Below are 15656 nucleotides of genomic sequence, written 5' to 3' on the forward strand. Positions count from 1 at the left end.
TTACTTTCAGGATACAACACTAAAACATCCTGCTTCGCTTGTGGAGCTGATCATGAGAACTGGTCAGAGTCGGACGATCCAGTTCAAGAACATTTCAAGGATAACCCTAATTGTAGCCATGTTTTAATGATGAAACATAAATCTGAATTACGAAACCGATCTCAGGAACCTAATTATACACCTCCAAAAACAGTATCAACAGCAAGGTACCCGGAGTTTTCATCTCTTTCAATACGTACGGCGTCCTTTAACGAAGCGGATGGTCATCTCAAGCTAAATGCGTCACGAATTGCATTATGTGGACTGTACTATAAAGGTATGTTAATGAGGAATGAAAAGGAGATGCATCATTGCAATGATAGAAAAGGCAGATTGAATATATATATATATATATATATATATATATATATATATATATAGATACATTTGTGTATGTGTGTAGTCAAAGAAAAAAATGACTGTAGAATACAAGATAAGCAGTTTGAAGATGTTTAGTATTCATGTACAATGTATATATATATATAAATATGTAACTGATTAAAACCAAACAACTTGTATAAATGTGATGTTCCCCGTCCCTCTTTTATCAGGTTTGGTGTTTTCCGTTAAGTCGGGGACATGATTCCTTGATACGTTTTCTGTTCTATGCACATTCTTTACGATGCGTGTATTTAATAGAGGATAAGGAAGACTTTTCAGAGACAACGGTTGCAGTTTGTTTAAATATTTCGCCGAATTTCCTCGGTTTTAAGGCATGCTATAATGACATTTTCCGTTTCCTATATTGTTCACAATGCGGTACTTCGCTGTGATTGTTTTATGCCTGTGTTTTAGGGTACGAAGACAGAGTGCAATGCTATCACTGTGGAACTGAGATGTCTATTACATCCCACGATGATCCGACTGAAAAACACGCTCGCTTGTCGCGAGACTGCGAGCTTCTTCGCCACGAAATACAAACTCTCAATGAAGATGTTGATAGAATAAGAAATCAGTTACAATGTAAAGTGTGCCTTAACGCTCAGGTGATGATGACTTTTCGACCGTGTGGTCACCTGGCAACTTGCCAGGCCTGTGCCGATCAATTGTCAGTTTGTCCTATTTGTAGGAGTGATATTTCTGATAGAGTGAAGACATATTTCTAGACACCTCTATGTGAAAGACGTTTAAAAGATAAAACAAAAATAAATACTTTTATATATATACTGCTTGTTTGCTTTTAAATCCCTTCGAGAATATTTCACTCAAATTTAGAAATCACCAAATGTAGGTGACATATCACAAATCTAGACCCATGCCTAGCACCCAGGGCTGTGTTAGTGATGGGTCTTTAACGTACCAACGCCTGCCGCGACAGGAAACTTTCATTTGCAAGATCTCATCAGAAAGACCAGCAAATCTACTTCAAGTTAATGGAGAAGGACAAACTCTAGTCTTGAGTTTGAAGCAACCAAGACGCAAACAGGGCTCTAATGCCGATAATGAAATGGAAGTTTTAACCGCTATGTCACTGTGACCGGTGGTTAGGTATATACAACTGAGAAACCTTTCGAAAACGGTAGCAATGTGATTAAATCAATTGGTGTCTAAAATAGTAAGTGCATTTCATCATTGTAAGCGATCAGGTGCTGTCATCTCTTTTACCTATGCTATTATGATACTGATGGTCCACACTCTGTTCCATTTTGTACTTGTAGACAAAATACTAAATTACATGTATGTATGATTTTGAGACTACATTAGACAATCATTTACCTTTCTATTGGGGTAGACGTCTCCGTATGAGTGAAATATTCTTGAGAGGGACGTTAAACTATATACATTCAATTAATCAATTCTATCAGAGTCTGTGTTTCTCCCAGCCGTTACAGCACCTCGTAATGGTAGCTATGCGAAGTGAGAGCGGCTAGGTTCGTGACAAAAACTACAACACCAACCGTAGTGTCACAGCGGTGATAAGCAGGCTAGAGTGGGAGGGCTTAAGAGCCTGAACAATGGCCATCATAATGTACCGGGTCGTCCATTCCCTTGTTGCCAAGGAACTGTCTCCCCAATTCAGCCAAACAGGAGCAGCCACAAGGGGACACCAACACCGATACAGGACCCCATTCCACCGTACCATATAATCAAGGAATCATTCTATCCTACTACCATCACGATATGGAAGCAGCTGCCACAAGATACATGTATCATCATGGTCACGACCCTGGAGTCCTTCAAAACCAGGATCCAGGGATTTGAGACACAATAAAGTAGCAGTGCATGATTGTACGAGCTTTTAAACTTGCACATACTTTTTAACTTAAGTGAGACAATGCCATAGCAGCGGTCTATCAATTAATGGAAGAAGACTCGGAAAAAGATCATGTGAGAAGAATTTTGAATGCCACAATTTTGGCTATGCCTTTAGAACTGTGAAGCTTTGAATATATTGTGTTATATAATGTTAAAAATGTAAAGATGAATTTAGAGCTGTGGTGTGTTTCTCTCTCTCTCTCTCTCTCTCTCTCTCTCTCTCTCTCTCTCAGAAACTAGGTATATTCTAAATGGGATGAGAGTACAGACATACTAACGTAGATTAAGTTTGGGACCGATTGAATGTCGGGCAGGATCAGTTGCGACCTGCTGTAATTTCAAACGTCTCCGTCATTCAGAACTGACAGTGTGGTTCGAAACTGACCAATGATCTCAGTTATGAAAAACGCAAAGACCGATGATATTTACAACGATTTTCAGATAATTGGATTACTCTTCGTTAGAGTAACTTAGAACTGATCTTCTCACAAGAAGATTGAACTCTAAATTATCTTCGTGGAATATACCGTCAGTAATCGTTAATGAAAATGTGATCCGGAACTGGGCCAAAGACTGTATATACATGTGTATATAATATGTATATGTGTTCGTCCTTGTAGTGTCTGTATGTCTTTAACTCACTATTATAACGCTATAAACGTATTGAAAATATTTATAAATGGATGAATGTATACACAAGGCTCATTGTAAAACACTTTTGTTCACAAGTATTTAGAATTAGATTTTTTAAATTACTTTAAACTCCACTAATTCTATAATTACATTAGTTTTTTTTTCTCTCAAACAAGCCAATTTTTAACTTCCAGTAAATCCCGACATTTACGTAACAAAACGATTAAATTGACAAACACAGATTTGGCAACAGTTTTAAGTGCTTTACCTCGTGACCAGCTGCAGTAACCTATGGTGCTTTCACCGACGTCCGTAACTTGGGTAAAAAATGTCGTTTACAGATTTTCTCGTCGTATTGCCGCAATGCAGCTAGTCGGATTACGTCTCTTCGAATTATTTCTTGGATTTAATTTTTTAGTCTCTTAAAATGTTTAAACATATTGAAAAAGTTCAAGGTTAATAACCTTTTTTCTTAGAAACAATGCGATTTTTTTTTTTAATACATATTCATCATCTACTTGCCAACTCCCTAAGCTTTCTTAAAATGCTAACTTGTCATTCATTTATGTCTGTGGTTATGACAGAAATCTTTGAATGCGGCCTCACAAAATATCAGCGACCCGCTTTCCAACGTTGCATAAAACACAGGCAAATGTATCTCGCGTGAAATTCACATGAGAAAAAAAAACCACCTCATTAAATTTACATGCTACCGTATCTTCAATGTGAAATACAAGTAATCCAATTATTAGGCAATTTATATATAATGTTTTGAATTTAGCTGTAGAGAAATTGATATGATATAGGGCTCACGGCGGGTGTGACCGGTCGACAGGGGATGCTTACTCCTCCTAGACACCTGGTCATACCTCTGTTGTTTCCAGTGATCCATGTTTTCCCAACTCCCTCTTTTGTATCCCTTATGTTAGTTATGAGATTGGTCACTATTCTTCACCTTTCATGAATGTCAGCCAATTTATGAATTTACCCAATATATAGTTCTCGGTACTCACTTGTGTCTGTATTTTTATTTAATTTTCATTTTATTCAGGTATAAAGTATCACAGGATGTCATGATTATAAATCTAAAATAACAAATTGAAACCTGGCATAATCTATATCACTATGCAGTTATAACAGTTAAAAAATGAGTAACTGCATGTATAACATGACAAATGATTATATCTTAACCTAAGGATAACCCATAAAAGCTTAAATTAACTTATTTCCAATGGGGTCCTTACATTTATATAATAGATATGATCAACAGAGATTTTTTTTTTTTAAAATTACATGATTAATATTTGGAATTTGGCAGGTTTTAATCAATAATTGTATAATGCGTTGACAAATGACAAGCTCCAGACATATTTTATAATAGAATACTAAAGTGTTAAAAAATACTAGTAAGTATTAAACAAAATTTGACATGTTATCTGGTTATGCCCCTTGCCTTGCTGGCTAATAAGGACTTCACAGTTTTTTAAAAACTAGGCTTAGTTGCCAACTCTTTTGTATCTAAACGTAAATTATTTCAATCCTTGACAGCATTGTAAAAACAAAAAACCAAATTAAAAAAAAAACCAAAAAAAAAAAAACCAAAAAAAAAAAAAAAAACCCAAGAAGGTTCTTTGCCTTTTATCTTGCGTATACCGTATGATAAAATTGTTGTTGGTAGCACTTCTAGTATTATTATTGTTTAGAACAAACTGATCACAGAGATAATGTGGGACTTTACCATGAAAAATATTAAATACATGGTTCAATCTTAGTTGAGTAGCACTGTCATCCACTCTTAACATGCCCAAAGAATCTAGAAAGTCACAAAAATGCTGGCTCTAGGACCTAGATTTAAAATAAATCTGACAACTTTGTTTTGGGTAACTTGCAATTTTTTAAAAGTTGTTTGCCAATACCGCAATACCAAGAAGAACATGCATAATCAAAATAGCTTAAAGCAGAACATAAGGTCTTTCTTGATTGTAAAATAGGCAAGATGCATTTCTGTGCAAACAAATGAAGTCTAGCTATTACCTTTTATATGATGCTTGTAACAATATTTTCATATGAGGAAAACTTATCTATTAATACATTTACCTAGATATTTAACACTATCAGATCCTTTGATTTGATGACCATTACATAGAATTTTAAAACTTGTAACATTTTTAAAAGTTTTTGTGGAATTGTTTTGTTTTGTTTACCCTCATGGAATAAAGACCCAGTCCCCCCACCTCTTCAACGTCGCAGATCCTGTGCACTCTTTTCCAGCTTCCTGCAGGTGTTGCCGATCTACTGTCAGCCTTCAGGTTCCTTCCCCGGGAGTACTTTGATCTTCTGGCTTTTCTTTTCCCCATGGGATTTCAGGGCAGGGCCTGGCCAGTGACATTGTTGGGTGATTTTCGCAGCGTGTGCCTGATTCACCTCCATCATCTTCAGATCTCCACTATTGCGATGGGAGTTGGTTGTCTGTCACAGATCTGTGTTGCTGATGACATCTGGTCAGTGAATCTGGAGGCCTTTCTTGAAACTGAATGTCTGGATTTATATTTTTCTTCCCGTCACAGGCACGTAGCATAGTTTTTCTAAGTTGGGGTTGGAGGGCGGCCAGATCAAACAAACAAAAATCCCCTCGTATTCTTGTCAGCGTGCCACAACCCTGGTTTTGTGATCTCTCGCCCATTGTATTATTTTACAAGGAAGTACACATATCATAGGGAAAGATAGGTTAACACCCTCTAGTTTTACATGACTCTTTTATGAACTAGCTACCACTATCTTTCATTTTTAGATCAACACTGCTTACAATTCTATTCTTCCTTGTTTGTGTGAATTATTAGTAACAGGAATTTGCAATAAAAACCCAGCCTTGGAAAATATATTACCTGGTTGTCAATTCGTAGTGCTTAAATATTCGTTGAGCTAATGAGTATATTTGAGTTACTAAGCATTTAAACTTACACCTCAAAGTCGATAAAACAGCAGAGGGATCTCCCATGTGTGCACTGGTAAGACTTGAATATTTGTTATATCGTATGTAAACTTTCACGAAATGCACTAATGCCTCAGATGATCTTTCCGTTTATCATAGCTGCAAGTAAATAAATATGTAGTCTTTGATGTAAGTTTCGTTTTCAGTGGCGTAGCTTCCATTGAGGCAACCGAGGCAGCTGCCTCGGTAAAAAAAAACAACAAAAAAACAACAACCAAAAACACCTTTTACGTTGTTAAAATGTCGATAGCCCCCTGCCTTGATAATATTCGAACCCAAGCTACGCCTATGGTTTTGTTTATATTTCTACTTCCTTAGTTTATCGGGCTATGTTATCTCTTCTACATGTAACAGTAGATATTTGTTGATACATGCTTTAAACCCAGTAGAAGGACTTAATTTTATACATATTACATGTACAACTACATTCTAATTTAATGATTACTTACATGCGCTATGCGCATTCTGCATTATGGATTTGGTATAGTAAGATAAAATGGTTAGAAATTACAAATGTAGACGTGTATCGGATGTGTATGATTGTGATTTATATATAGCTGAAAATTTCCAGTTCCACTTTACTCGATGGTGAAGTAGGCGCTTTAAATGAAATATAAATATACAGTACAAACCTGATATAGCGAATTTCTGCGGACATTCTATAAAAATTCGCTATAAACGTAAATTGCGATACGTTTATAGCGAATTCGTGATTCAATTATAACGGATTCGTTAAAAAACGTGATTTGTTCTACATGAGAATTCGATATGCATGCGTTGGTATTATCTCTAAGAGAAATTAAAGCCTCTAGTTTTGAGAAAAAAAAATTTCATACAAGAAATATACACACTAATTTATTTTGATGGATTATGAACCCCTGGACATACCAGCGGTGAGATCAGGCGCCTAGGATGTGTACGCATCCCCTGTCGATCGGTCACATCCACCATGAGCCTTATATCTTGATCAAGTAAACTGAGTTATCCGTATGACCATTGTTGAGAATAAAGATAGGTACAATCCATTTACACTTTGATTATTTGTTTTTATCGTAATAAGTAAAGATGTCAATTGTACTCGGATAGCCTAGTCGAATACTCGGAGGCTTTAGTGGAGCGATAGTTGAGTATTCGGTAAAAAAGAACCGCAAAAAACAAACAAACAAAAAACAAAAAAAACAAAAGAAAAAAATACCCCCCCCCCCCCAAATGTTTGCTTGTTTCTTATCACGCCTAAATTGCATGTAGGCGTGATAAGAAACAAGTAAACATTTCTTAAAGGTCTGTACAATGTATGTACACAATATACGATGTACAACATTGTCGTCCTTCTACAGAATGTAAGTTCAGTTTCACGTGAGGTACATTTCACGTAATATACTGTGATATCATTGCACGTAAACGAGTTAAAGCCAGCCTTTGACTTTACCCTTACATAATTTTTACAAACAAAAATACTGAAGCGTTTAGAATTTATGCACATTACTAAAACAGCTATTTTTAACGAGTAATCTACTATGAAATATTTAGTCGATGATCGGTATGACCGAGCGATAGTCGAGTACTTGACTGCTCGTTCAGATCCCTAGTACATGTAATAAGGTCGGCATGCACGCTGAGGCGTTGGAAACACTACTACCTGTACCGGTGCCATGTTGTTTTACCGAGGTATGTTTTTCACACCTTGTAGTAGAAGTATAGAACTTTTTCATCCCAGCTAGATCTTTTCCCCTATATTTTGATTGAAATACAAAATTTATATATGCCTCAAAATCCTTGGTCCATAGGTGGGTTTTTATTGGTTTACCGAATGAAAATATGATGAACAGATTACGAAATATCGGCGTCTATTCAATTCGGACTCCTTATATCTTAAGGAGGTACTCTACATCGTCACAATGGCCGACTTCGTTTTAAAAGATGGATGAAAATATAAATGTCAGCAATATTTGTCTATTCGTTTCCAAAAAGAACTGCGTAGCCGAGTAGCTCAGTAGGTTAGCACGTCGACAGCTGAACTGTAGATCGCGGGTTCAAGACCAGCAGGGGGTTTTAAAATTGTTTTCCCCCAGATTGTTTTCTACTAAAAGTGCATTTTTTGACTAAATAAAGTTTTGAAAGGTTTCAATTTCAAGATATTAAATTTTATAACTTTGTTCATATTTCATCAATTTTTTTTTCATTTTTAACATTGGCTTATAAAAAAGAATTTAAAGAAAATGTTTGTCACCCGAAATTTGATCCGGGATCGCTCGGGCGAAAATCAGACGAACATACCACACAACTATCCCAGACGATTTTAACCGAGCGTTTTAAATAAGTACCAATAAAGAGCGTACGATAAGATAAATACAATCAACATTCAAATTTAATCATCAAGAATAGTAAACAATACAATATATTTCCTAAACAGAATATAATTATAAGCATAAGGAATTTGGAGGGGAAATCGGTTTCACTTCGCTATAATCGTAAATTTGCTGTTTCTGTATTCGTTATATTCGAGTTTTACTGTGCATGTACTCGTTCCATAGGATATATTTTATTTTAGTTTCACGAAACAAAACTACTTTTGTTTTAGATATCTATGGTGAGATTGGATTATTTTTAGTAACCAATTATTGAACAATTCTAGGAAACTGAAAAGATTGGATCTGTAATGTATCATTCAGAAAATTCGTCGAGGAAAAAAATACCAACAGCATAGTTTATGTCGTTTTACAAATTCTCATGAATCAAGATGTTGGATACTTATAGAATCAAGATAACATAGAAGAGGAATGGCAATTCTCAAAGTATATGGAAAATGGATGGAATTTACTTCGCTCACGCGTGAATTCTGTGAAGATGGGTCAAGCGGAAAATTAGTAGCGAAATTCCTGTTACCGAGCTATTGTGAAATGTTTTATTATGTGTGGATCATTGTCCGTACACATCATTCATCCACAGGAGGAAAAGGAAACTATATCAATAAAGCTAGATTTCAGAATGACGTTGATAGGAATCTTACTTGTGGTTCAAAATCAGTGATCCATAGTATTAATAGAAACAAAGACCAAACACGAAAAACAAAATCCAACGAATATAGAACTATGGAAGAAGTGAAAATCTATATACGTCGGAAAATCTGTGTGAAAATAGGTGTTCTCGATTCATCATTTACTTCATCAAGTTTCCCTAATCCGTGTTCATTATTTCTTCCATCAAATTTCCCTAATCTATCATTTCTTCTATCAAGTTTCCATACAACACTTTCATGTAATCCAGTTCATGGAGAAGTGCATATTGAATGTATGTGTGAATTCTCATCACTGAATGCGATATTAATCTGCAGGACAATGTGGAGTAGTAAACCCTCAAAACTGTCACTACAACACAGGACGCTAAGACAACTATCAGTAATCTTGTTACCTTTAGCCAGTTGGACGCTATTTCTAGAGTTTATTTTGAAATTCCACCCGTCACGAGAAGATCACAGAACACAACTGAGGAGACAAATCATGAAACTTACATATCATGAAATCATAATCAAAAACACTTGTAGACCTCAAGTTTCAGAAAATAGCCTGGAATCTAATATGAAAACACGTAAAGATGAAAATGGAAAGCTTTACCTACCAATAGGTGCGACATTGAAAGCTTCAATTATGACGAAAACTACAGAGTTCTTTCGTGATGAATATAGGAGTGTTTACGATATGAAAACAGCGCATGACGGGAAGAACAAAGAATGGCATTTTCCCTGCAATTTTTATAAGTTTTCAGAAATGTTCGTATTCCCCGTGTTTCGGAGAAACGATCTCGAATATTCATTTATGCAAATGTTAGAAGGAGTTCCACAATTTTCCAGTGATATAATGAGGTTTGAACACCATCGCTTGAGTTCTTTTGCTAATTATAGCAATGACAATGCACCCAGTTCACTGTTGATGGCAAAGTCAGGGTGGTATGCAACCGGAAATGGAAACGAAACCAAAACGTTTTGTTGCTTGATTGTATATTCCGTTTGGAATGGTCGAGATAATCCTTATAATGTTCACAGAGATCTGAACCCTGACTGTGCGTTTTTCATTGGATCAAGGGATTTAGGTCAAGTGACCATTCAGGAAAACATGGAGGGTCGCAGCTATTCTCCTGATGGTACCTATGCGTCTAATGTGTCTGAAATATCAACAAACTTACGGAACACGCATACTACAACATCAAATTTAGAAAATACTTCTACACAACCGAGAATGAGTGTCTTTGATTCTATGGTAATTCAATCTAAAGTCGACGAACTCGCACAGTTGTCGTCAAAAGCTGATCGGAATGCATGCTCTTCGTGGAGCATCGATTGTCCTTCTCGTTCACTAATAGAAACGAGCCGACCGCAGACTGTTCCGATACACACACATAGTTCAAATATCAATAACATGTCTCCCGAAACGAATACAAATCAAACGAAACCAAATCTGGAGAAAGAAAGTTCTACCAAGAATGAGTGTGACAACACTGCGCAGGCGTCTGAGCAGAACTTCCGGGAATTCTTTCTACCGCCCTTGATGTCAGTGGAACCAAAACATAGAGAATATTCCACTGTGAGTGTAAGAACTTCTTCGTTCAGTGGGTTTCCCACTGCTAGTAGAAAAACACCGAAAGAATTTGCTATCGGGGGATTCTACTACAGAGGTTTTGGGGATCGAACTACTTGCTTCCACTGTGGAATCAGCCTCCAGGGATGGAGTACTGAAGATGATGTGTTCGTGGAACATGTCCGTAACAACCCCTTGTGTCAATACATGCGCGGATTGAAGGGGGATGACTTTGTGAAACTGGTCATGTCCGTTACCCCAAATCAGCAGGTACACACCCTGTACAATACATACGATGATTTAAATGGTTCTGTACATTGTTTTAAAAATAAAAAAATATGAAATTTGACATGCGAATCAAACATATACATGTACACTGTCTTTTCTTTAGATGACACCCCTCCGTTCCGAAGATCAAACAGGTATTCGTTTATTTTCTATAGGTTCATAAAGAAATGTGCTTTATACGGATTTGTGTTTTAAATCTTAAATTGCGAATTTGTATGTTTTGAAGGTGGGAATCTGGGTATTTATGTATCAAAGAAATCTTCTAAAGATGTAGCTAACAAACTTGAAGAAATGGGCTTTGGTGAAAATGCGATATCTGCAGCAATAGGAAGACTTACAAGAAATAACGGTATATATATGCTCGAGTGAATATAATCGGATCAACATAATTATTTTCTTCTCAGTTTTTGCGCACAATAAACGTATATTTTACCATATTAAAACAAAGTTGGCATATCTTTAAGACACGCTACAGCTCATTTTCCGCTCAAATCATGAAATGGCAATTTTAATTCAATTTTCTCCATGGTCAGTTCAAGGTAACAAAAGAAAACACCTATAGGGGAGAACAATTTTCCGGGAAAAGTCACATTGTTATATCAAGTTTCTTTTGGTATTTTCTGTCGTTCATATTTTTAAGTTTCATATTTTCATTTCGAACCTGTAATTTATTATCTAAAACCTTCAAGGCACCTTTTTTCATACTTTGATAGGTTACAATCTTTTGAACAATTTACCCTCATAAAATAGCATTAATTTTTTTTAAAGGACACCTCCGCCTTGGGTTCAAAAGTCACCAAAATCCACAAAAAAAACCCAAAAAACAAAAAAACAAAAAAACAAAAATTAGGAGAGTTAGCTGTTTTTGAAATCCTGGTTCTATTTACACCAGTATTACTTGTGATTAGAATAGCTCAGTCAACTGCACCGTTGCTAGTGAATGCTACTATTGATTTTTGCCGTGGTTCGAATCCGCCTCGCGCCTAAATCTATGCGTTTTCAACACCTTTTCCCTATCTTATATAATTATGTGTAAATTTTACTTCAATCATCTAGTTTCAATGCATATCCCTTCTTTGTATAAATAGCATCGAAAGGGATTAAACAAACGCAGTTAAAAAGTCGAAGCCGTGGTCGATTTTATTCCAAAAGTAACCTCTGGTCGGCGCGGGTTCGAATCCTGCTCGCGCCGGTAAGTGAGAAAGTTTCCCATTTTACTTTCGGAAGGTCGGTGGTCTCTTCCCAGGTACATTGTATTTGGGTTCTCTCTTCCACCAATAAAATCTGGGCGCCACCAGATTGCTGAAAATTTGTTGAGTGTGGCGGAAAACAGCAAAACAATCAATCAATATTCCAAAAGTCAATAATAATTCATTTTTGAAGCACAAGTGCGCCGAAAACAAAACACGTCATACAGAAATATTTCACATTCTTGCTGAGCGTTGACATTTGCAATTCTTATAGGGATGTAGGTCTGGCGTCCCTATAGGCTGTACTTATCGTTCTGTTCGTTTTTAATTTCATAATGGCAACGTCGAAACGACCCAACTACACTATGACTAGAAACGCAATAGAAATGAAAATAAGATTAACAACACTTTAAGAGTTTATCACCGGTATTATTCATGACAAATATACACTCTTAAAGCCAAGGATTCAGCCTTCAACTACACTGTATAATGAAAATTCTTCCAATTCAAATATGATATAATTTAGTAATTAAAAAACAAAATAAATGGACAAAACAGACGAACAAAACGTAACTCCAGTACAGGAATGAGAAGTGTAGCTAGCACGGACAGCTGTCTCGCTTCGACGAATTGTTCACTGCAACTGGAACGAAAGAATATTGGCCGAAAGATAATGTGGGCGTGGTCAAATACAACGGGTGAATAATTTACAATGAAATTTAGAAATAAAAGTAGAAGTTCAACCGAAACTAGCACATCCCTCTTTAAAGACGAATGTTATACATTTGACTAAATTTCCTATGAAAACAATGATATACATTGAACAAAATATATAAATTTTCAGTATACATGTGCGTAACGCGTAATATGCAAAAGAGATAGTTTATTTGATGAAAAGTTCATTACAAAGGCGGGTAACGTAGCAGTTCATCTCGGACAATATTGACGCATTGACTTCACCAGGAACGTGAAAACATGAATAGTCTACAACACTGTCCCATCAAGTTCATGTCACTTCGGTTCTAATGTACTCTGAAGATCAGGAATTAATGAAATCCCACAGAGTTGAAAACCACGCGCTCCGTAACTGTCATCCACATCCAACCAGAAACTAAAAAACGAAACTAAAAACTCATCTGAAAAGTGATTGCTCGTTTGTTTTACGTCCTGTCGAGAAATTTTCACTCATACTGATACGTCACCAGCTTTATGTGAAGTACCACATATTAAACCTATGCTTAGCGTTCAGGACCATAGCAGTTACTGGTAAATGAAAAAACTTAATGATAAAATATGTTTATCAACGCCTACCGCGACACGGGACTTCCGTTTTAAGGTAATATCCAAAAGACCCGTGATTCTCACTTCTAAATACCGAGTGTTTGGGCGAAGGAACAATCACAACCAATGTTAACATCTTAGGTTTGACGCGGTTTTGGCACGATCGGAGCTCAAACTCATGACCTCCAGGTTTTGAAGCGAACGCTCTACTACTAAGCTACCGCGAATGGTTTCATCTGAAATCATCTTTCGCAAAAGTACTAGGTCTATCAAGAAGGCTTTATGAAAACGTAAACATAAGCAATGCCATTATTACTGGTAAATGAAAAACGTTATGATAAAATACGTTTATCAACACTTTCACACACAAGTTTTCATCAAATTATACAAAATCTGTTTAATAGACTAATTTTACTCGGTTGATAGCAATTGCATATTCCGGACTTATCACACAGAAATTATTGGCCTAGTCTTGCCAAGTTTACATGTTTTCAAAACTTAGATAATTTGTTTAAACAAAAAGAATACTCAAACTGTATGTACAAACACAAATTACACATAACGTATTAAGTATGATTAACCAGGTCACCGACAGACACTACTCATGACTACTACAATCCGTTAAATCCGTAGGGATCCCGGATTATAATAGGTCCTTAGTATCTCTTGCTTGCCGTAAGAGGCAACTAAATGGGGCGGTCCTTCGAATGAGACTACAAAAACCGATGCCCCGTGTCATAGCAGGTGTGGAACGATAAAGATCCCTCCCTGGACAAAGACCGTAAGCGGAAAGCATAGGACGAAATTTTGCAGCCCTTCACCGGCAATGCTGACATCTCCATATGTGAAAAGTTCTCGTACTAATCGTAAAACAATATACAACCAACCAACCCTTTGGAAATTCCGGTCTATGGTAAGGATACAACACCAGCGACTCCACTGCATAACCGACCGACTGAGTGCTTGTGCACTGGTTCGTTAACAAGGAAAAAACTTGACTAGGGGGAATAATCATCCCATAAGTTTAAATTCCAAAACAGGACGCATGAACAACTGGAGGTTCTAAACAAAATTCCAATCTAGGAATTCAATGAAATCTTTTACCTCAGGATTTAAAGAAATCGCATCGCTTGACTTTAACTTATATGACTTGAACACTGACTTGCAAACATTGATAAATTTATGAATATCATTGGAGTTACTAATATCAACTTCAGATCAGAATGTAATGGTTCTTTATTTATAGAGTTTCCGGAGAGTTCGTTTTGTGCGTTACTCGTTGAAATTTCTGGTGGCCTACTCTGTTCGGTAATGTTCAAACGGTCTAGATCTGATGCCACCGCCTCAACATCAGACCTTGTGAGTTAAGCAATATCTTGGTTTGTTTTGACGCACAATCAGGGTCATTCTTAGTTTGAGATATAACTTTAGATTCAGTGCTTTGTTTTATTCATCGACAGTTTACAACTGGTATATTGGAACTGCATGTAATGTTCTTCTGAGCGTGCAAATTTAGTTCAACAAAATCTTCGAACCCGACAGCAGATGCAATCGCTTTATCTAAAGATGCAGGACGACTAAAGTAAACATGTTTCATAAAGTCGGCATCTCTTAAGCCAAATACAAACTGGTCAACAACGTGAGTTTCTATCGAGCTATAAGAACAAGAATACGCTTTAAATGAATTCTGTAAACATCCTACGTCTCCAGTTAGGTGAAAAATCCTCGAGCGAGACGTTAAGCTAGATACAATCAAACAATCTGATGAACAAAAACCATTTCTTAAATTTTTTTTCAACGTATGAAAATCGTGGGATACGGCTAAAGGAATTTTAGGCAGAATGTGTCTTGCCGAGCCATGTAAAGACATAAGAAGCTGACTTGCACAAACTCTCTCACTCACACCATTTCACATAGCAGCATGGTCAAACTGAATGAAAATTTATCGAATTTCATAATTTCTATCAAACAATAATGGATTCAATTCTTTTACAATTATGACTGATTCATGCAAGAACCTTTTCTCTTGAAAACGATTCCCAGTCTGTTATAACTTATTTCTAAGTTTGATTTGTCTTTCTAAAAAATATCTTTTGCCTTTAACAAATCTAATCTACTGTCTAAATCTGATAAACTTGATTTGAAACCCCTTTTCATAACTGCATGGTGAGTTACTGTTGGATATATAAACAAAATATATAAAGACAAATGTAAATAAAATAAGCTTTTACTAAATTATTGATATAATTCAGCAAAGTCCGTATCGCTGAATAGGACTCACTCATGAAGCACGTGTCGATAACAGTCACTGCCTCATGACTGAAAATCCTATCCTAGGTCTGGTGTTCGTATATTCTGTACTTTGCGTTTAGTTTTTCCCCTTCATTTTATAGTGGCGACTTC

At 36.3% G+C, this 15656-nt stretch overlaps 1 protein-coding gene across 13 annotated transcripts in view; it reads left to right on the forward strand.

Annotated features, from left to right (window-relative positions):
- LOC125674917 (baculoviral IAP repeat-containing protein 2-like) overlaps positions 1–15656 on the forward strand; it is a 35438-nt gene that overhangs the window by 16767 nt on the left and 3015 nt on the right. For 8 of the 13 annotated variants that reach the window (XM_056158814.1, XM_056158811.1, XM_056158815.1 and 5 more), the window contains 4 exons: positions 11–316; positions 835–10764; positions 10886–10916; positions 11009–11131. In XM_056158814.1, coding sequence (XP_056014789.1) covers positions 8701–10764; positions 10886–10916; positions 11009–11131 — 2218 coding nt within the window. In that variant the 5' untranslated portion in view covers positions 11–316; positions 835–8700. Of the gene's footprint in view, positions 1–10; positions 10765–10885; positions 10917–11008; positions 11132–15656 lie in introns of those variants that run through there. The other 5 variants (XM_048912538.2, XM_048912537.2, XM_056158817.1 and 2 more) reach the window with 4 other exon arrangements.

The sequence above is a fragment of the Ostrea edulis genome, chromosome 3, assembly GCF_947568905.1.
Source record: "Ostrea edulis chromosome 3, xbOstEdul1.1, whole genome shotgun sequence".
Taxonomy (NCBI): Eukaryota; Metazoa; Mollusca; class Bivalvia; order Ostreida; family Ostreidae; genus Ostrea; species Ostrea edulis.